This window comes from Heloderma suspectum, chromosome 2 (genome assembly GCF_057233095.1).
Source record: "Heloderma suspectum isolate Gila_16-S chromosome 2, 16-S_ref, whole genome shotgun sequence".
NCBI classification, from domain to species: domain Eukaryota; kingdom Metazoa; phylum Chordata; class Lepidosauria; order Squamata; family Helodermatidae; genus Heloderma; species Heloderma suspectum.
This window is the reverse complement of record NC_139459.1, coordinates 287,064,906-287,087,861: the sequence shown is the minus strand read 5'-3', so window position 1 is coordinate 287,087,861 and position 22,956 is coordinate 287,064,906. Positions and strand designations below refer to the sequence as shown.

The 22,956-nt window shown below is 44.3% G+C and overlaps 1 protein-coding gene across 2 annotated transcripts; it reads left to right on the top strand.

Annotated features, from left to right (window-relative positions):
- The first annotated feature begins 40 nt into the window (after positions 1–40).
- Positions 41–21,511, top strand: TNNC1 (troponin C1, slow skeletal and cardiac type). 2 transcript variants are annotated; one of them, XM_084839736.1, is made up of 6 exons: positions 41–138; positions 10,043–10,073; positions 11,905–12,051; positions 12,297–12,411; positions 20,183–20,319; positions 21,023–21,511. In XM_084839736.1, exons 1-6 carry the CDS (start codon positions 115–117, stop codon positions 21,052–21,054), a joined length of 486 nt encoding a protein of 161 aa, XP_084695862.1. In that variant the 5' UTR covers positions 41–114; the 3' UTR covers positions 21,055–21,511. The 2 variants fall into 2 exon arrangements, with proteins under 2 accessions (XP_084695862.1, XP_084695861.1); XM_084839735.1 differs by lacking the exon at positions 41–138 and adding an exon at positions 1,756–1,894.
- The last annotated feature ends 1,445 nt before the right edge of the window (positions 21,512–22,956 follow it).

Below are 22,956 nucleotides of genomic sequence, written 5' to 3'. Positions count from 1 at the left end.
TGACAGCCTACTATATAAGCAAGGCTTCAAGGGACGGAGAGCTGGCAGGGACCTGATATTTGTCTCTGTACACTTTGTCTTCTCAACCCAGCTGCTGACCAACAATAACTAACCATGGATGATATTTACAAGGCAGCAGTAAGTACGATTTTCATACATGATGAAGTAGATCTGAGGCTGGGATTTACCTCTGAGTAAACATGTTTAGGATTGTGCTGCACATGTCTTAACAAGCTACAATGAGCATAAATATTCAGTCTGGATGCTACAAATGTTAGTTATGACGTTAGCATAATTTTTATTATGAATGTTAAATGTAAAACCTTTAAGTTTTGCATTACTGTTCCTCTTTCAAGCAATTTCTTGTACAAATGTATTGCAAGATTACTTTAGTGAAGTCCTATCAAGTTGTGTTCTTCCTATGAAAGTCTAAGCTTGCATTGTAGCCCAATCCTATGCACAGATGCATGTGTTTAAGCCTATTATTTTTATAAGCTTCCGACATGCCTAATTCTGCATAGTACTGGACTGTTAGATATAATTTGAAATTTACTTTCTGTTGTTATTATTATAGCCAATGCAACCATGTATTCTTTATATATTTAAATACAAATTTTCAGAAGTTCTCCTCACAAGCTGAAGAATTTGTTCCAGAATCAATCTATTATCTTTCCTTCTCCCACCCCTAATTACCAGCAACAAGACTACCTGAGAAATAGTACTTTCCTATTTTTTGTATGTATGGTTTTTCAACCACTTTTCTGTGAAATGATTATAAAGTAATATACTATGTTTAATGAGGGAAAGGACACCAAATCCCAGTTGCCTAAACCTTAGGAATTTAGCTCAGAAAATAAGTCAAAGGAGTAACTGGAGAAACTAATGACAATAATAGAAATACTCTCCCCGATTCCATTTTAATTGTGGGAAGAATAACAGTTCTTGCTATATTTGTAGACTAATGGGGTGTATGTTCTTCTGTGGTTAAGACTGTCATTAAGAAACCATAATAAGACAGATGGGAGAAGGAGGATTCCTGCCTTGAACATAGCCTGGTGAATGCTAAGCTCCCCAAAGTAGGTTTAAACAGCTGCTCGATGCTGTAAATAATCCCCCAAGGCAAAACAGTGTTTGGGCTGTCGACACATTTTTGTCTAAAATGTAGAACATTCCTTTAAAATAAAGCAATATCCAAGACAACATCTTACACCTCTGTGGTATCTTGGTTCTGCATGTTTTCTTTTACATGCTTTGTTTTGCATACTGTGAAAAAAGGGCTACAGTCACAAACCACTGAACCCCAGCTGGTGGTTATTGGATTGCAGAGTCCATATTTTGTGGCTATCATAACACTACTGATAATAGACTTATAAATACATTGAAGAAAATTTTGTTGCCATTATCAATAGCAATGTTTATTGCCCTTTTGGTACAGTAAAGTGCTTTTATATCCCTTATTGCTTACCTTCTTCATCCTTACAATAGCTGTGAGAGAAGTTACAGGTATTCCCATGTTATAGCACAAAAATTAAAGCCATGCAGTGAGTTCTTTAATCAGTGATGCCAGAAGCAAAATTCTTGCATTGCCCATTTTGGGATCTTGGAAGAAAACAAGATGGTGTTTTATGCCAGGGGTGGGGAACCTTTTCCGGCCTAAGGACCAAATTTAATTTCTGAGCAGCTCTTGGGGGCCACATTCCTGTGGTGGGCAGGGCCAAAGGCAAAGGGGAGTGGCCAGAGGCAAAAGGCGGCGCCAAAAATACCAGCATATTGTGGCTTAAAACTCCTACTGTTAGTAACGAAGCCTCAGGAGAGGCATTTCAGAATGGGGAAAAAACTGCACAAAAGTTGGGAAACCACCAAATATTTGGTGGTGCGTGGTTGGAGACAAGAGGTGTGGCCAACTGGGGAATCCCAGAGGTCCAGACTGGGATCCCAGGAGGGTTGGATTTGGTCCCCAGGCCTGAGGTTCTCCACCCCTGCTTTTTGCCTTTATTGGTTGCCTCAGCCTAGAGCAGCATTCCCCAACCTGGTGTCCTTCCAACAATTTAGACTTCAAATCCCATCAGCCCCTGGCAGCTTGGCCAGTAATCAGGAATGCTGGGAATTGTAGTTCAAAACATTGAGGGTGGGGTGGGGAAGGCTAGCCGAGAGTGAAGCCTTATACGTATTTATTTGTATCACATTTTTCCAAGGAACTCAGGCCAGTTATTTCATGTTTTCTTCATGACAATCCTGCAAGTTAGGCTAGGCTGAGAAGTATGACTTGCCAAGGCCAGCCAACGAGGTTCGTGGCTGAGTGAGGAACTGTATCCAGGTCTTTCTTGTCCAAGTGTAATACTCTTGTCATGACTCCACATAAAAAGGCAGTAACTAGTATAGCTGGAGATGAAAGAAGAATGCTACATTATTCATTAATTTACTGCAAAGTTGATGACACATTTAAATGCGTACTGAATGATACAGCCAATCGTTTTTAAATACTCTTCTGGACCAGAAGAATCCAGTAAATTTATCACCTTGCCCACTCTCATCTCTTAGGCAAAGCTAAGTTTGGAACGGTTTCCAGAAGCTTGTGAACCGCACAAAGAACATTGCCAGGGACATGTGTCTGGATAAAAGTCTCCAGCGATAAATACCAATGTCAATCAGCTTCTGTGAACAATCAGAAGTGTTATCTTTCTTCCCAGCACCTCAGTCACTAGGGCATAAAAATAGCCTGCATGCCAAAATAGCCAAGTTATGTGGGACGCACAGAATGACAAGAGGCATTTGTTTGCTGTCTCCAGCTATCCTGGGTTGTTGAGGATACGAGGGGCTGGTTGGTTGTTGTTGTTGGGGGAGTTTGCCATTACAATGAAAAAGCAGCTCTCAGCTGCTCCACTTCCATCACAGCGGCTTAGATAACTGGGATCAGTTTTCACTATGAAATTTTGAACAGAAGTCTTGCTGCTATTGTTATCTATTTCTAATATAGACAGTCCTCCTCTGTCATTCATTTTCTGGAGCCTTCCAGTTCTTTTAAATAGAATGCCAACTTAGTAAGATTGATTGTTTTTATAGATCAGTAAAAGGAGAAGGGGATGGCAGAGGATGAGATGGCTAGATAGCATCACCAGTGCAATGAATATGGACTTGAGCACACTCCAGGAGAGAGCGCAGGACAGGAAGGCCTGGCGTGCTATGGTCCATGGGGTCACGAAGAGTCGGACACGACTGAACGACTGAACAACAACAACAACAACTTTTATAGGGCAGTTCTGGCTCTACAACAAACTTTACAGCTGCAAAAGGGTTTACACATTTATTTATGAGTCTCAGTTTATTCCAAATAGATTATCAGAAGAGAAACACAATGGTAGAGTATTGCTGATCAGGAATAAGGAACAATGGGGTCATCAATTTATTTATTAAATTTTATTTTATTTATTAAATTTATTAATCGCCCATCTGGCTGGTCACCCAGCCACTCTTTGGTAACACAAACTCTTTGGTAACATCAAACACTTTGATAAAACAAAAGAGGCACAGGACAATGTCTAATGTGGCCAATGCTATTTCTAACATTTATTTACAGTCAATTATGTGCATAGGGCTGTACAGAACAGAGAGTTATTCTCCAAAGACTGGGAAAATTTGGAGTGACAATCAGTATTGGGTTAGGTGCCAGCGCGTCAGCACATATTTAAGCTGAGGCTAGGGTTGTTCCAGAAAAGCTTTGCTAATGATGCAAGCCTTGATCTTGAAGAGGGTCTTAAAGAAGGAAAAAGAAGTGCTCTGATAAACAGAGAGAAGGAAGCGCAGAGAACAGTCATGGAAAAATCCTGCGGTGGGAGTGGGAGAAGGGGACAAAGTAGTCCCTGGACAATAGGCAATAGGAACAGAACACAGAATTAAAAATAAGAAAAGTCCTGCTGAACCAGACAGGGGTCCATGTAGTCTGGCATCTTGCTTCCCACAGTGTCCAACCAGATGCCTCTGGGGCATCCACAAGCAAGGCACTAGGGCAACTGCCCTCCTTCTCCGTTCCTCTCAGCAACTGGTATTCAGTGGCATGCTGCTTTTAAATCTGGAAGTTCCCTATAGCCATCTTGACTAATCACCATTACAGGGGCTGGCCCTGTCATTAGGCAAAGTGAAGCGGCTGCCTCAGGCATTTGCGTATGTGTGGGGAAGCAGTGGCAGCTGGCCCCCCCTGGCCATTCCTCCTGAGCATGCCAGCCCTTCCCCTCTGTGGGAGGACAACTCTGTGTGTCGAGTGGCCTGTCCAGCACCTCTTAAGCTAGCTTGCTGCCCCTAGGTGTAGTGGAGGGTGCTGTCCTGTGGCCAGTGTTGAAGTATGATTCAACTGTGGGTCCAGTCAACTTCTGGAGGGTGCCATCTTTTCTTTTGTCTCAGGCAGCAGTATCTTGTGCCAGCCCTGAGCCATAGGGAGAGCAATCCTACGGCCACTAGGCACTGTCTAGCTGGCAATAGGGTTTTTCAGTTTCTGGGAACTGAGGTTGTCTGGCCTCGGTTCCCAAAAACTGCACTCCCCACCCCCTCATAGCCAGTGTTCCATGCCACAGCTATCTTCATGCTTGTAAACAGAGCGCAGAGAGGGCGAAAAGAGGGAAGTCCTGGGGGTGGAGAGGGGAGGAGACCACGGAAGACGCTTTAGACAGCTTCCTATCAGGTCTCCAGGCCCCTTCACCTCCCTGAAAATGTGCATCAACCCACAAATGCAGGGTGGCTGGAACACAGAGGAGAGGATCTCCTCTGTGCTCCATCGGCCCTGCATAGGAGGCTGCCAACTATCTTGATAGGACTGCACCCTAATAGCCTTATCCTCCATGAATTTGTCTAATCTCCTTTTAAAGCTATCTAAGCTAATGGTCAAGGGCCAACACCCATGTTTTGTGGCAGCAAATTCCATAAATAGTTTTGTGTTGCGTGAAGACGTTCTTTGCTTTGACCAGAATTTCCTGCTAATCACTTTCATTGGATGACCCAAAATTCTAGGATTAGAAGAGAGGAGAAGAGCAAAAATGAGTGCAGGAGACGACGGAGAAGTCGTCAGGGAAGAAAGGTGGAGAGCCTTAAAACCGGGGTGGGCAACTTGTGGCCCTCCAGACATTTTGAACTATAACTCCCATCAACCTGTACCATTATTTAAAAGGAGGGAATAGAAGTTTGAGGCAGAACTTCATAAGGAGCTAGTTTAAGGACATGGGAATGAATGTTTTTAGCAGATATTCTGCTGTTTTTAGCAGATACACTGACGGCAGGAGAAAAGGACAGACGGAAGAGATTGTCATTTAACAGCAATCAGGCAAGCATACAGACAAGTAGGGATGGAGCAGAAGGGTAGATCTTGGAGATACTGAAATGAAGGAGGTGGGACTTCGCAACTGCTTGGATTCAGAGATGATATTAAGGTTGTGTCTTTCTGAGACAGGAGTTTAGCAACATTTCTAAAAGTGAAACAGACATACTGGAAAGGAAATATTTCAACAGAAAGATTTCAAGCTCTGTCTTTCCCATGAAAATTATGGTTATCTCTGTGGACTACTGGATTCATTTATTATTTAATTGATTCATTTAAAATCATTCATATCCTGTTCTTCCTCCTTAAGAAAATCAAAGCAGTGTACACTATAGACAATAAAACAATATAAACAAACCACAACAAAACTCACAGAATATCTAGGAGGGCTCAAAAGCCTGATTAAAAGAATAGTTTTAACTGCCCTCGTAAGTGCAAGTAGTGAAAGAGCTATATGGATCTCCTGGGGGAGGGAGTTACAGAGGCAGGGGGCTACCACAGAAAAGGCCTTCTTGTGCGTTGCTACCTTATGAGTACCTGAAAGGAATGAGAAGGGCCTCTGTGGAAATTTGTTTGGGCAGGATTATATGGTGGAAAGCAATTCTTTAGGGAGTCTGGCCCCAAGCCATTCAAGGCTTTGTAGGCCTGAAAGAGAGCACTATTTGTAATGGAAAGATGGGATATAAATGTAGGTCAAAACCAGCACTTTGAATTGCACTCAAAAATTAATAGGCAGCTGGAACAAAAATCGGGTAACATGAGCCCTACATCCCACCTCCATAAGAAGCCTGGCTGCAGCATTCTGAACCAACTAAAGTTTCTGAACATCTTCAAAGACAGCTCCATGTAGAGCACATTACAATAACCAAGGTGAGAAGTGACAAAGGGATGGATCACCATAGCAAGATCAGAAGGCTCCAGAAAGAGATGCAGCTGGTGCACAATCTTAATTGTGTAAAGATTCTCCTGGTCACATCCGAGGCCTGAAAATCCAGGTCTAAGGCCAGGTCCAAGAGCACCTCCAAATGGTGAATTTCAGTTCCAGAGGGAGTGCCACCCCTTCCAGCACCAACTGAACATCCTAACTGAAACCCTTTCTACTGATCGGAAGAGCCTCTGTCTTGTCTGGATTTAATTTCAGTTTGTTAGCTCTCATCCAGCCTATTAGTGATATGGCAAACCTAGACAGCATAGTAAGAAGCAGAGACATCACCTTGCCGACAAAGGTCCGTCTAATCAAAGCTATGGTTTTCCCAGTAGTAATGTATGGCTGTGAGAGCTGGACTATAAGGAAGGCTGAGCGCCGAAGAATTGATGCTTTTGAACTGTGGTGCTGGAGAAGACTCTTACGAGTCCCCTGGACTGCAAGGAGGTCAAATCAGTCCATCCTAAAGGAAATCAACCCTGAGTGCTCATTGGAAGGACAGATACTGAAGCTGAAGCTCCAATATTTTGGCCACCTAATGCGAAGAGAAAACTCCCTGGAAAAGACCCTGATGCTGGGAAAGACTGAAGGCAAAAGGAGAAGGGGACGGCAGAGGATGAGATGGCTAGATAGCATCACGGATGCAATGAATATGAACTTGAGCACGCTCCGGGAGAGAGCGCAGGACAGGAAGGCCTGGCGTGCTATGGTCCATGGGGTCACGAAGAGTCGGACACGACTGAACGACTGAACGACAACAACAAATTAGGTCAAACCTAATTGGGGGGTAGGGGCTGAATGACCCCCCCTCCGAGCCCTCCGTAGACTAAACGACATCAGGAGGTACAGCCACACACACCGACATCATCTGGTTCCTGGCCAAAGGGGACCTCCTCCAGCCGATGTTTTGGGGACCTGGCTTTGCGTGGCGTCTGTTTTTCCCCAGCCAGGGAAAGCACACACGCAGTGAAGCTGGGTCCCTGACAGAGGCATCACTGGGGATAATGCAGGTTGGGCGAAGTACTTAGCGTGCCTCTCCGGCTCCCAACTGGAAGGGTGAGAGCAGCACATTAATGGGAATTCCTGCAGTTAACTCCGTTCAGTGATCGGACATAGCAGCAGGGATTCCCCTTAGTGTGCCCAATCTTTAGCCATTTGGCTAAAGAGAGTAGTTATCCAATTGTTAAGAGTCCTGTTTTCAGCCAGCGCTAGCTAGCTAGCCCTGCTCCAAGGAGTCCATGCTGTTCCTCTGCCAGGAGGACAGAGCAGGATCTTTAATTTGACTCACCTATTGCTTTCTAGAGTGGATCTTTGTCACATGTAGATAGAAAGACTATTCTACCAGCTAGGGCATGTTAGAGACAACTTTTTATTTGCTTCTTTGACTGCAACGTTATGTTACCTGTGTTCTTGTTAATAAATCTACTTTTTAAAGCTAAAGTAATTCAGTGTGTTCTGATCTGGCTAGATTCTGAACCATCATATCTCATCTCATGTTGTTGCCTTGGGAGAAGCCCAAGGCAACAACAAAAGTATATCCTTTAGGGCAGCCTTCCCAGGTACTTAAAGCTGCAAACTTATACCCACCTGGGAATAAATCCCACTGAACTCAGCAGGACCTACATCTGAGTAGTCATACATAGGATCGCACTGTGAGAGACCTACTGTTCTGTTAATTTGTAGATGGTGGCAGCTACTCATTTGTAGGGTTATCTTAGGGTAGGTTTAGTCGCAATGGTAAAGCTGAGGCAACCCAAAACCCATTTAAATTTGCTTACATAGTGACCCCCTGGAGAATCAGGTTAATGAAGAGGAGTGAGGACTCTCTGAAAGAGAACACTATTTGTAATAGGAAGATGAAATATAATGGAAATAAATAAATAAATAAATAAATAGGCTTGTGTATGTCAGTTGATTTCAGTGAGTCTAAGCATGTCCAGTCTCTGTTGGATTGTGGCCAATGACTTCAAAAGAAAAATTCAAAATCTCCTGGGGCAGTAGATTCTAAGAAATTATAGTAATTCAGCAAGAGTGATAATATATACTATGGAAATATAGGTATACCACCGTAAACATCTCCATAAACAAAAGAGAAAGCTTTAAGATAAATCTAATATTATCATAGCTCCACTTAGCAAGTCAGATATGAACTGTGAAGAGGAGGAGACCCCGGGCACTTCCAGACCGATGGCTCTGGATGCTATCAAATCAAAAGGCATTGTATAGCTATTCTGCCTTTCCGTCCTTAACAGATTTTCTTTGTGGCAAGGAAAAGGGCAGAAAAAGCAGTGGGGAAATATGGGTTGTTCTTGTTGTTTACAAATGGCTGGTGACGATACCTGGACCCCCCTGTGGAATTCTATGAAGGGGGCAGGATGATGGCCCAACAAAAGTCTCATCCGGGAGCACCCATTGTGTCTGGACCCTGGCTGAGGTACCAATGAAGAGGAGGGCTGCTATGGAAGACCTGTATAACCCGGCCAAGCCAATGGCTCAGTCTGGGGAGGAGCAAGCTGGAGGGAAGAAGGCAAATGGTACCTCTGGGCCTAATGGTCTGCGCCAGAGATTGCGTCACTCAGTCCCACTCACCAGAGACACTAGAGGACCCATCAAGAGATCCTGGTGTGCCATACCAGTGCAAGGCTGTGAGCACAAGCACTGGCCCTTTACGGAAACATTCCTCATCTGGGGGAGGCAGAGCCTGACTGGGTCTGCAGGGCCTAATCCAGTTATAAGGAGGTCAGTCTGGCTCTGACTTTCATTGGAGCAAGTTGCCAGCCTCAGAGCTACCTGAGATCCTGCAGTGCTTAGCTAGCCAAACCATCTACCTGGACTCAGTTTCCTGCTGCACTGATTGCTGCTATTCTTTGGGTTCCATACAGCCAAGCCAAATCTTTGCCTTGTCCCATGGGTTCTTCCCTTGGGATTCAACTGCACAATAGAAATTGGGGTATATTGTAACTAAAAGAGTACCGCTTCAGTTCAAGTGGTTGGCAGAAGAGATGTGTGGCCTACTTCTACAGGCTTCACCAAAATATTTTTCAAAAACTTAAAATCCCTAAATAATAAAATGCAGAACTTTTTTGTATAATTTAGGCACAAGTAGCCTGGCAAGATTTTTTCCCCTTTAATGTGCATATCATTAATTTATTACAGTCTACTATTTTAAATTCGACTTTAGCCTTATTTTCCCTCTAATGTAGGCATAGGGCACACCAGGCCTAAAGGTGGAAAACAGCTGCCTACAATTTCTTGCTACATGGTGACTTTAACACAAGCTGCCTCAGTCAATGTCTTTGGCACGTTGAACTGGTCTTATGAATTGATGGAAACCATTTAACTTCCCCGCTGCGTTAAAGTAAACTGAACCAAGGTATAGTGAGCTGAGAATCGAATGTGTTTGGAAGCAGTCACAACATTGGTTCAAAATTACAAAAGCTACAACAAAAGCCAACATGTATTGAGTTCAGCATACAGCTAATACATTGTATGAATCAGTATTTAGCATAATTCAAGGAGATGTTGGCTAAATCTCATGAGAAAAAGCAACCAAATACACTGGCCTTCCCCAACCTGGTGCCCTCTAGATGTTTCAGACCACAACTCCCAGCATTCATAACCACTGACCATTCTGGATGGGGCTGATGTGAGTTGAAGTCCAAAACATCTGGAGGGCTCTAGGTTGGGGAAAGCTGATATGGCTTGTCACTGTGGGCCTCTACTTGACTGAATTACCAGGCTGTCTAAACATACACATAATTATATGCATCCTATATGCTTAAGAATGAATTGGGTCTTTATTTTAATAACAGGTTGAGCAGCTGACAGAAGAACAGAAAAATGGTAAGTATGTGCCAGTTATCTTCCCAGTTTCCTCACAAAGGGGCAGTTTGCTCCAGTGTCAGCCTGTAATTGGAATGAAAATACTGAGGCACCAATTGGGTACCATCAGCAATGAAAGTTAATCAACATGCAAAATATGTCTTTAGGGCACAGTTGTATGCATGTTTAGACAGAAAAAAAGTCCTACAACTCCCAGCATTCCCCAGTCAACATAGCTGGCTGGAAAATACTGGGAGTTGTAGGTCTTTCCCCCCCTGTCTGAACATGTATAGGATTGCACCTTTATAAAATAAACTCAAAGTGGCATACAAAAAAGTCTATGAAATATATAACACACAATAAAACTGTACAAGTTTTAATGTTGTAAAGCCGCCTTGAGTCCCAGTATTGGGGAAAAGGCGGGATATAAATCAATATAATAATAATAATAACAATAGCAGTAATTCGAATTACTAAAATCAATTTCATACAATAAAACCAAGAGCAGGATAAAGCTATTCAGCACAAAAACGGAGAGATAGAACTTTAACCCATGCTAAAATGCTGGTGAAGTAAAAAGGTCTGGGCAGCTCACCTGAATCATGAGAGAGGGAGCCAAGTGAACCTCTCTCCAAGCTGCAGCACAAAAGGCCCTTTCATGACTCAACCAACCATGCTTCTGAAAGTGGCAGGATGCATTCCAGGGCCTTTGATGAAAACTGCCTTATAAGTGCTATTTAGGAAAAGAGTTAAGGCTGGAATCTCTATCGTAACTTCTGTCAGAATGTCTGACTGTCATGCTTCCTCCATAAGGCCAATGTAATGTTTTGGGATTGGATCCAGGATCAGCCTTCTGCAAGAAGAAGAGCTCTGCCTCTGCCCGTGGAAAGTCCCTCTGCTCAATTTTGCGGGATCCCCCTGCCCTCCATGCCACACATACAGCAGCCCAGGCAGAGGAGAAAGGAGCAATCTTAAGGGCTGATGTGCCATTGTTCAATCTCATCAAGTAGACTTCTCACAGTGCTTTCTTTCTTCTCCTTCCAGGCTGCGTTGGGGAACTCAGCTAGATTTGCAGAAAATTTCTAAAGGAGCTCCCTGTAATCCCTGTGTATACGCATGACTACGGAGCAGTGTCCCCTCCCTTGATTGTATTTTATGTATTTTTTAAATTAAAAACAACAACACATTGAGTACAATCCAGAACCATTAAAATAATTGAATGTGTCACCGCTGCCTTCAGTTGGATGTGGATTGCATCCAAATTTTGAGAAAATGTTGCAGTCTCTAATGAAGTTCATCCAACTGTTTTTAAATACAACTAAGGATGTTACAGTTATAAAGCAAATGACTGTATTTATCAGATTTCCTCTATCACGTTTATGATAGAGATACACTGAAAGCACAGAAAATCTTGAGTTATTAGCTGCTGCTACACTGGATACTTTCAACCATCTGTAAAATTATGGGAGCTGGGTATTTGCTTAATGCCCTTGTGAGAAATTCAGTTATTCATTTAGCCTTTTGATCTTCATTGGCCCCATTTATACTAGAGAGACTACCAGTTTGACATCATTGCAAGAAAGGAATGTAAAGCTGCTGGGCAATTTCTGCCAATCATTGTTGGAATCGGTAGTCTGATATAGATTCCAGCTTTCATCAACCTGGTGCCCTCTAGATGTGTTGGAATACAATTCCCATAATCCCCAGCCATCATGCCTGATTGTCATGCTGGCAGTGGGTGAAGGGAATTGTAATTTAGGGGACCAGGTTGGGGAAGACTGGATTAGGCTTTGACACTGTCTCACTGCGAAATTCAACACCGTAAATCAATGGTTTCATTACTTTCCCCCAGAATTCAAAGCCGCTTTTGATATCTTTGTCCTGGGTGCAGAGGATGGATGTATCAGCACAAAGGAGCTGGGGAAGGTGATGAGAATGCTGGGGCAGAATCCAACCCCTGAGGAGCTACAGGAGATGATTGATGAAGTAGATGAAGATGGTGAGCTATTTTTTCTGGCTGGTTATAAGCATCCCAAAATTTGATGATCCCTGATGTGGGTGATAACAATTTACATAGTTGTCCAAATATGAAGCAAAAACTAACCTTTATCAGCTGCTCCAGTATCTTAAAGCATTGTAATTGACTCTTATTTGACCATCTTTTGAAGTCTAAAACAATATTTATGGGAACTTTTTCAAGCTGGGAGATAAATTACCTTGGTTGTTTTCTTTTCCCATTGACAGGCAGTGGCACTGTAGATTTCGATGAGTTCTTGGTTATGATGGTCAGGTGTATGAAAGATGACAGCAAAGGAAAATCAGAAGAGGAACTTTCAGATCTCTTCAGGATGTTTGATAAGTAAGTGCCGTGGTTAGCTTTTGTCATGGACCTAGGGAGTGACCACATTGAGCTTCTCATACCCGTACCTTGTATGTACCTTGTATACACAAGGATAAGAAAACTCCAGTTTCCACACTCCCTCTTCACTGTGACAGCTGCCACAAACATGAGCTAAAGCCAGTGAAGGCTGGTGTCTCGAATGCGGTAGAGCTGTAAATCCATTCTGGATTTCAGTTTGAACCAGCCAGAACTCTAAAAGAGCTATCCACCAAAATCGAAGCCACCAGCCTCCATTGCCTAAAGTAATGTGAAGTCTATATAGCCTTTTCTTATTTCACACTAGTGAATGGACCGGGCTTCACATGGGTGGGAACAGCCCTTAGTTTGATACAGTGAAGCCTTCAAGCCAACGTACACAGCTGTCAGAGTTGCACACATTGTATCCATCCCATCTGAATGAAGCCATGCCCACTAGCACCCCTAGGCATGGCCCCTGCCATGGTGCATCCTTCCAGACCCTTGGGGGAGGGGTCTGCCCACAGCATGTGGGAGGGGGCAGGCATATAACTCTGTCCTTCGGCCTACTAATCTCCCTTGGCTTCCAGCTATATGGATGGCAAAGCTATGAGCCGGTTAGGAAAGTCTGCCACTAGTAGCTGAAGACGTTACTGCAGGATCAACCACATGAACACATTTAAATTAATACAAATTAATTGATATGTTTAAAAAATAAAATAACCCTGAGGTGCACACCCTTAGGGTCCCCTTAGTATGCATGCCAAGTTTCAGATGTCTAGGTTTCATGGTCTTGATGCTATGGCACTAATGGATGGATGGACAGACACAGACACACAGCCTCTTTTATTATTATAGATAAGGCTTTCTGTCCTTACCATCCTAAAGAATATTCTCTAATAGTTCATTCATACATTTCTATAGCAGCGTGAGCTCCCATACCCTGTGACTTCTTTCAAAGCTGCTACAGTAAAGCATGGATGAAGGGATGAATCACATGGGTGGGCCTTTCCGCCCTAAACCATGGGGGCGGGTGTGTGTGTGTGGAACACTGTGGTTCTTTCATTCATGTGGTTCTTTCATTCATACATCAACAGAATGACACAGAAAGAAGTAACATATTAATAGGCCCCACATAAGGTGAAATCTAGTAAGCTGAGGCTTAAGCAAAATTCAGAAAGAGGCTTAAGCAGAACTCAGAAACTTAAGAATAAGAGGACATCAATTGGGTCATATAAGAAACGTAAAGAAACTTAAAATACATTTCTTATTAACACACTGTCCAGGATGATAAGCTACATCGGCCTTCCCCAACTTGGCACCCTACAGATGTGTTGGACTTCAACTTCCGTAATTCCCAGACACATAATTCCTGACTGGGAATTATGGGAGTTGCTGTCCAATCAGCTGGATGCGCCAAATTGGGGAAGGCTTTGTTAGGCTAGAGAAGAGAGGGCAAGAAGGTAGAGTTACAAAGCACCCATGTTACTTAATGCATGGCTTCTGCTGAAGAATGTGTCTTCTCTGTTTTCATCAAAGCTAACTGGGTTGCATTCATGGAAACAGAGGTGCCTCTGAGTAGCACTAACCACATCCCCTGGTGGTAGCAAAGCAAGCCCTCCTGTTTTATAGGAATTAAATCTTTTTATTCAGAGACAGGTCAGAGTCCTATGTGAGGAGATGGCCACTTTTGAAGTAGCCAAGGTAAAAATGGCCTTCATCTACGTATATGTAGAATAAATATAACAGTATGGAAATCTGATTAGGGAAATCACTCCTCTTCTCTGGGAAATATTTGCATAGTTGTCAGACAGGACAGAACAGCCTGATCAAAGGGAATTGATAGCATGGATGTTGTTTGAATCTAAATTTTAGGCAAGCTAACTGGATTCCATTATGTCCTGGTCTAATGCAAATTGAGAGGTGTTATGGAAACTTAATAATATGGTTAATAAAATATGGAACAAACTGATGTCTATATCTAGTAAAATTATACATCTATACCGCTGTTAGAATTATTATTGCAAGACTGAAGATTTTGAATTATATTTATATATTGCAGTGACCAACATAACAGAATATCTTGAAGCAAAAAGTTTTAGCTTCCATCTTTTTCAGCTGCATTGGCATGAATCAAAGGGTTTGTTGTAGGGATGTACGAAACACCTACCTGGCTCCACGCCGGGCAATCTGCGGTGGGGGGGAGGCACTCTGTCCCTCCCCCGGAATCCCCGACAGGGGGGGAGGCGCTCCGTCCCTCCCCCCGGAATCCTGCCTGGCCAGCTCCGCTCCGCAGCCAAGCTGCGGAGCCGCCAGCTGGCTCCGGCCTCCCGCAGTTACGGCCTCCCGTAAATACTTACGTAGCCTACCATGGCTAACACAGGGACGCCATTTGCATCCCTGCGGAGGCCATGATAGGCTATGTAAGTATTTACGTAGCCTATCACGGCAGGGGGGAAAAAACCCAGCGTATGCAAATGGCGGCGGCTACCGCCATTTGCGTACACTGAGGATTTCCCCCCTGCCGTGATAGGCTACGTAAATATTTATGTAGCCTATCACGGCTCAATACAGGGACGCAAATGGCGGCGGCTACGACAGCCGCCATTTGCATCCCTATAGGGCTGCCCAGTGGGTGGATGTCTGGCTGCGGGTGGCCGGAGCCGGCCAGCGGCTCTGCAGCTTGGCTGCGGAGCGGAGCCAGCTGAGCAGGATCCCGGGGGGAAGGACGGAGCACCTCCCCCCCACCGCAGATTGCCCGACGCAGAGCCAGGTAGGTGTTTCGTACATCCCTAGTCCTGATGCTATATGCTACCAACAGTATTGAAGGCAGTACGGCTACGTAGGGATGCACGAAAGTCACTTACCTGGTCTCGCAGCTTGCTTGGCGGTGGGGGGGAGGCGCTTTGCTGCTCGCCCCGAAGTTCAGGCCGGGGGAGGGAGGCTTCCCTCCTCGCCCAGCCGAAATTCAGGCCGGGGGGGAGGCTTCCCGCCTCGCCCGGCTGAAATTCAGGCCGGGGAGAAGCGCCCCGTCTCCCCGGCCGCGAACTTCAAAAGAAAAAAAAACAACACCCTGCCGGGACGCAAATGGCAGCTGTCGTAGCTGTCATTTGCGTCCCAGTATTGAGCTGTGATAGGCTATGTAAATATTTATGTAGCCTATCACAGCAGGGGGGAAAACCCCAGCGTACGCAAATGGCAGTAGCCGCCGCCATTTGCGTACGCTGGGGTCTTTCCCCCCTGCCGTGATAGGCTACGTAAATACTTACGTAGCCTATCATGGCATGGGGAAAAAAACCCAGCATATGCAAATGGCGGTAGCCGCCACCATTTGTGTACACTGGGGTTTCCACCCCCCTGCCGTGATAGGCTACGTAAATACTTACGTAGTCTATCACGGCCTCCGCAGGAATGCAAATGGCATCCCTGCGTTAGCCGTGATAGGCTTCGTAAGTATTTACGTAGCCTATCATGGCTATGAAGAGGAGGAAGCGAATGGCGGCCATAGGACGGCAGCCATTCACAAAGCAGCGTGGATGGGAGCAGGTAAGTGCTCCATTTTGCACACCTTTCGTGGGGTGGGGGTGGCAAGGACTTCGTCCCATGCGCCTTTCGTGGGTTGGGGGGCAGGGGCTTCATTCTACGACGGATTTCGGGGGGCCGAATGCACTGGCATTCGGCCTCACCGAGATCCGTCGCGGAATTCTCTGACATCCCTAGTTGTTGTTGTTTATTTGTTCAGTCGCTTCCGACTCTTCGTGACTTCATGGACCAGCCCACGCTAGAACTTCCTGTCGGCCGTTGCCACCCCCAGCTCCCCCAAGGTCGAGTCCGTCACCTCCAGAATGTCATCCATCCATCTTGCCTTTGGTTGGCCCCTCTTCTTTGCCTTCCACTTTCCCTAGCATCAGCATCTTCTCCAGGGTGTCCTGTCTTCTCATTATGTGGCCAAAAGTACTTCAGTTTTGCCTTTAAGATCATTCCCTCAAGTGAGCAGTCTGGCTTTATTTCCTGGAGTATGGACTGGTTTGATCTTCTTGCAGTCTAGAGATTTAAGAGAACAATTAGCTGCTCTTCAGCCAAAAAGTAACCTATAAAAGGTTAAAAACAGATGAAAAACAAATACAGTAAAATACACTAACAGCACAATCATATATGTGTCTACTCAGAAGTTATTCCCATTCAGTTCAGTGGGGCTTACTCCCAAATAAGTGGCATTGAGCTCCTCCAGTATGGAGGGAAGGAAAGTATATGAATTGTATTTCAGACATATGCATATGTACAAAAAAGAAACGCCTGGGTAAAAACTCCTGTGTAACTCTACTCTGCTAAAGATAATATCATTTATCTCATAGTATGCAGCAGAGTTAATAACAACAACTCCTATATCCATTTGGGAAGATGGAAATCATCCTGTCCTCCTGTCCTCTGAGGCAAAGATTTGTTAGGTAAACCACCATGTTTAATAGGCACAAGGTTGTACAAACCATGTTGCATTGCACTGTGCAAGCTCTGTTACACTGAAATATTTCAGTCTACAATCAGCTAGATTTCAGTCTACAGTCAGGGCCACATGGGAAGGGTTTGGCATGTTTAGGTGGTAGCCTAAAAACCACTCAAGGGAGTGGAATGCAGGACGTGGCCTGAACAGCAGAGATGTGATGATGTGGCAAATGACAGGTGACATAGTCAATGGAAAATGCAGTTGATCAGATACAGATAGTCTGTATATACCGGCCTTCAGTTATAGACATTTATTTACTTAGATTGTCATCCTGGCTTGCCCTGAGGACTCAGAGCCGATTACAACGTTTAGGGCGCAATCCTAAGTAGATAGGTGACCGAGGCGACCACCTATCCAAAGCAAGGCAGGACATGCATGGGGGGATCGTTCCCTTCACGCCTCTCCTGCCTTGCCCTTTTTCGCTAGACAGCCATTTTCGGCTGTCTAGAGGCGGGGGTGTGTGTATGTATGACTGGGAGAGGAAGCTGCCGTAGGACACAAAGGGTGTGTCGTACACGCAGCTCTGCTCCCCCCGCCCCAGAACGCCCCCGAGCCCTGCCCCTTTTCAGTCTCTCCACGCTCGCCTTCCGAGTGCAGAGGATGGGGCTTCTCCGTGCTGCCTCGGAGGCAGCGTGGATGAGGGGGGAGGTCTGATTTCCAGGAACCGACCTCAGAACGCAGGCTCTGAGGTCAGTTCCCGGAAAAGACCATATCCTATAATCTCAGGTTTTATTTTTTAAAGATTTATTTCTATGCTGCCCTTGCCTAGGTCTAAAGGCTAAAAAATACTATATGTGCACCTTCCAAATAAAAAAAAACCTAACATGCTTAATACCCCACATTTATTTAGCACAAATATTTATTTATAGACAGATAGATAGACAGATAGCATTTCTGCCTTGCCTTTCAGTATTAAACTTCTAAAGTGGCTTGGAACAGCCATATATATATATATATATATATATATATATATATGCCATAAAAACAATAAAAGCAGCTTAAAACATCTATTAAAGTTTAGAAGAATAAAATTGTCTCCACCTGGCACCTAAAAACTAATAAAGTATAGGTGCCATCTCAGTGTCCCTGAGGAGAGCATCCTGCAATGGGGGTGCCATCACCAAGAAGACCCTGTTCCCTAGTTCCTACCTGTCTAGTCTCAGAAGGTAGGAAATTAAGACATATTCAGTGAAGCCAAGACTTGGCAAGTCACCACGAGCGTAAAGAAACCTCTAAGAACACTTTTCTGTGAGCCTTCATGTATAGACAATGTGCAGATGTTACAGGTCAAGTAGCATGTTTTAGCTGATCTTAGAGATCACAATAGGGCATGAGGAGTGGGCCCCAGTGTTGTGCAGCCTGCCAACAATTGGTATAGAGTTGTATCTGGTAGCTTCAAGGTTATGGAATCATATATTAGGGGCCACTAGGGCTCTCTTCTCACCTGGCATTTTATTCCACTACAAACCGTTCCTTTTGATTCCTGATCCTTCCCTCCGCTGTATTCCTTTTCACAGCTGGGCTGACCTGCATGGAAAAATGCAGGACAGAAGGTGGCTGCTGGCCCCTCGCCCCCCCCCCACCGATCATTGATTCCTGTAACATGATTGATGCTCTGCCCACCCCTCCCTCCCTCCCTCGCTCCCTCCCTCCCTCCCTCCCTCCCTCCTTCATCCCCTCCATCCTTATCTGTCATCAGCAGTGGTTGCTCTCCCCCCTTATCTGCCTTCCCATCAACTGCTTGTCCCACCCCATGCACTGTTGTTGCTCCACCCCCCAGCTCCCATTCTGGCTACCCAACAACCCTGTAAGGTGTGCTAGGAGAAGAGATAGTGGCTGTCCCCCTGTGCTGTTGCTGCTGTCCCCTGTTATTCTGGCTTCCCAACAACCCTGCAAGGTGGGCTAGGAGAAGAGATAGTGGCTGGCTAGGTGGGAGGGAGTACTATGGAAAACCAACTCGGCATTACTGCCTTATCAAAACAACTCCACACCCAAAAAGGAAACCATTAAGAATGACAGTTCCAAGCTCTGCATGATGCATTTCTTCAGGGAAGGAGAAAAAGCACTTTAAATACCCATTGAAATCCTAACTGTCAAGGGAGACTTCCCCATCCACCCTGGGAGGAAAAAAGCCCATCCGTCTGGTGAGCACAAGGGAGAAGAAGCAGTTAGTGAAGTCAAGGGGATGGGAGAGCTTAAGACTGCTACTCTAAGTGGACTTACAATGCACTCCTATGCATGCCTACTCAGAAGCAAGCCACATAGATTTCAATGGCACTTACTCCCAGGAAAGGAAAGCCTTACAGCCAATGAGTTTACTGTGCTCAAGGGGATCTCAGAGAAGCATTTGGGATGGTTAACCACTTTACAGTTCAAGCGCCCACCACGTAGTGGAATGGGAGAGCAGAAAACCCCACCCTCCCACCGATTTGTTGTCATGACAATGTTATTCAACACCGCCCAGCAACACGCCGTAGCACACGACCGCACAAAGTGAGACAAAGTGCTAAAGGGGAAGTACACGGCGGGAAATGGCGATTTCAATCGCAAGCACAGAAAATGCCGGGTTTTCTCCATTCTCAGATAACACGGGAAGAGGGAGGGGAAGTTGTGAGACAGCAGCAGGAGAGCAGTGGCGTCATCTAAAGCTCCTATGAAAACCAGTGATTAAAGAAGAGCGATCCTGCTAAGAAACCAAGGTGTGAAGACAGCCTTGGTCTGAATCTGAAAGAAATGCATCTCACCAGGTGGAGTTGCTGGAAAAGGAATTTGGTCATTGCTGCCACTGGAACTTTTGAGGCCAGTGATGGGTGCACAAGAAAAGCAAAAAATGCAATCACCATTTCAGTGGTAATGGGTGTCCATGTTCCTCTTCCCCGTACTTATACCATAAGACTTGCTGATCACCATTATTATGTTGCTTGGATTTAGCTGCAAACTACTGTTTTTTTCCTCACTCCTGGGCCAGCTGTTAAGTAGAAACCAAAACTTTGGCTACGAATTTTGTATTATGTCTTTAATGGCTCCACTAAACTATCACTCTGTTGTTTGCAACTCCTTTCTTTCGAAAGCTCAGAGCTCACACAAAGCCCACATGATCATATCACTTGAAATAAAGAGATTAATGATGAATAAGGTCTTTTTGCTTATTTCACATGATGTTTGAATAGGCAGTTGAATAGGCTCTAATGCAATCCTTCATGAGAAGTGCCTAAGAAATAATTGCGCGCAGAACTCTTCCTTTTTTTGAGCTCTTCCATCCTTTCACAGAAATGCAGATGGATACATAGACCTGGATGAACTAAAGCTCATGTTGCAGGCTACAGGAGAAACCATCACCGAAGATGATATTGAGGAACTGATGAAGGATGGAGACAAAAATAATGACGGCAAGATTGACTATGATGGTGAATGTCTTTATGTGTGCTATTTTGCATAAAAATCAAGAACTATAAAAAGCAGCGCAGGGTGGACATGTATTTAAGATGGGCATAAACTTTGAAACTCAGAGCTACCTCTTAAAGACCAAAGGTACTCCTTCCAACTAAATAAAGCAGGAAGTCTTCAGTTGCATTGCAGCATGTACTGGTCTCTGGATCAAACACATATCTTTGCTTGCTGTGCCTACTCTTCTCTCTCAGTTCCTAATGGTTCACGTTTTATCTATGGGTAGAGTTTTCCATATATGAAATTAGGTTTTGATGATCCAGAAAGAGGGACCCAAAACAAAATATATATATTAGCACTGCCACAGCCTAACACAGAATTAAGCATGCTTTGATCCAATGAAAGCAATATGCCTAAAGAAATCAATTCTGTCTTGGATTCTAGCCATTGTTTCCTTACAAATTTGGCTTGAGGAATTATAATAGGGTGATTTTAGCCTAGGAACAGTATTAAGCAGTACAGGATAAAGGCGTAATCCATGCTTTATGCATGGCAATCAATACACGTAGACCTTGCACAAGCACAGCTCACCATGGGGAAGGGAATCCCACCTGTGGAGTAGCAGACACAGGATGGAGAAGGAAAGAAGTGGTAAGAGATTGGGGAGTGGACTCCAAATGTTATATTACGATACAAACATCTTTGGCTTTCTTTCTTTGACAGAATTCCTGGAGTTTATGAAAGGTGTTGAATAAACCTGAGATTTCTGGAAGAGCAGCCTCATCTTTCCAACACCTCTGATTTTGTCTTGTCCTTTTTCATCAGTTCTGTTTCCTTTAGTACTGGAGTGAAGTCATGCACTGAACATGGTGAACATCAGGAAAACATGAGCCATCTCTTAACTGCCCCAATTGGTCACCCTATGGATATTTCTTGTGTCAGGTTATTGTAATCCTTTCATGGCTAATGGCTTCAGTGATCATAATGTGTTCCTTAATGTTTGAATGGGTTGTGCAGGTTACAATGAAAACTGGGCTTGAATTACTATTGAGACGCTTAAGAATTCACCAAAAATTCTGATTTAACAGTGGATTATGCCATCTCTTCCTTCCCATACTTCATCCCCAGTCACTGTCAAATGATATGTAAAAATACAGAGTGTACAAAAAATAAGATTTCTTTTTGAAATGCTAATAAAATTATTTGAGAACTAAAGTGGTTCTTGGTTGTTTTGCAGAAGCCACCCACCATTAATAGCTGCCATACATCCTTTTCAAACAAAGCTAATCATTTCAAGTACATGATGCTCTTATTGAACATACCATGCATTGCCAAAACACTTTTTTTTATCCCACGATCTGAGTTTTAAGTTTTCCTAATAGAACTACTAGATACCTCCAGGCTACATTACCTGAGATACCCAGTTTTGCACCCAGTAACAACTTCTGTGTCCAATCTGGTTACAGGAGTCTATTTTTAAGCAAAACAATAGACACACATTTGAGACTGTTCTACACAAGGCATTTTTTCATGTGCTCATCATTCCTCACTGGCTGCTGTTTATGGGTTCTTTAGATGGCATTGTGACCCTCCAGTTTCACTTCTGTGTCTAACCAGCACTTTCGGTGAGTTTTTTTAGAGCAGGAAAAATGCAGCATTTAATTGTGAAAGTGAAAGAAAGCACAATTTCCTCTTGTGTATTTGCGCTATTCTGCTATACCACAGTGCCACCTAGAGGTTATGTAGCAGAAGAGCAGCAGATGAAATGCTCCTTGTGTAGTGCTTGGATCTCAATTCTGCCACAAAACAAAAAGTGGATATAGCAGATTAACAGCTTCGTGTAGAAAAGCTCTTGGAAAACACAAATTTGGAAGGCCCTTACTAATGAAGAGCAGTTCTTCAAATGCTCCAAAGACACTGATGAACAGACTCTGCTGGTTGAGCAGAGATGAGACAGTAGGAACATTGGAAGCTGCCTTATAGTGAGTCAAACCACTGGTTCATCTAGCCCTGTATTGTTGACACTGACTGGCAGCAGCTCCCCAGGATTTCAGACAGGAGTTTTTCCAGCCCTATCTGGAGATGCCAGGGATCGGATCAAACCTGGGACATTCTGCATGCAAAGCAGGTGCTCTACCACTCAGCTACAGTGTTTCCACTGAAGGTCCACAAAGTTAAGCTTCAAAAGAACAGAGCAACTCAGTTTGTACTTCCCAGCACTATTTCTCTCTGAAGAATCATATACTTCATAGAATCATAGACCAGTAGGGTTGGAAGGGGCCTACAAGGCCATCGAGTCCAACGACCCCCTGCTCAATGCAGGAATCCAAGTCAGAGCATCCCTGACAGATGGTTGTTCAGCCTAGTCTTGAACGCCTCCAGTGTGGGAGAGCCCACCTCCTCCCTAGATATATGTCTGTTGCCTTTCAAAGAGCAGCCTTCACATCCTTTAACTTCTGTGCTCATTCTTTTCTTTTTTCTTTTTTTTTAAAGATGCACATAACATGATCCTTCCCCTGATGAAGGCCTTTAAAGTGTCCCAAAGCAGTGTCCACTTTATTCCTTGATCGGCGTTGTATCCCCCAAATTCTGTTATTTCAGTGATATGTGCATTTTTTTGTATACCACCATAAAATCCATATTTAGATGAAGGTACA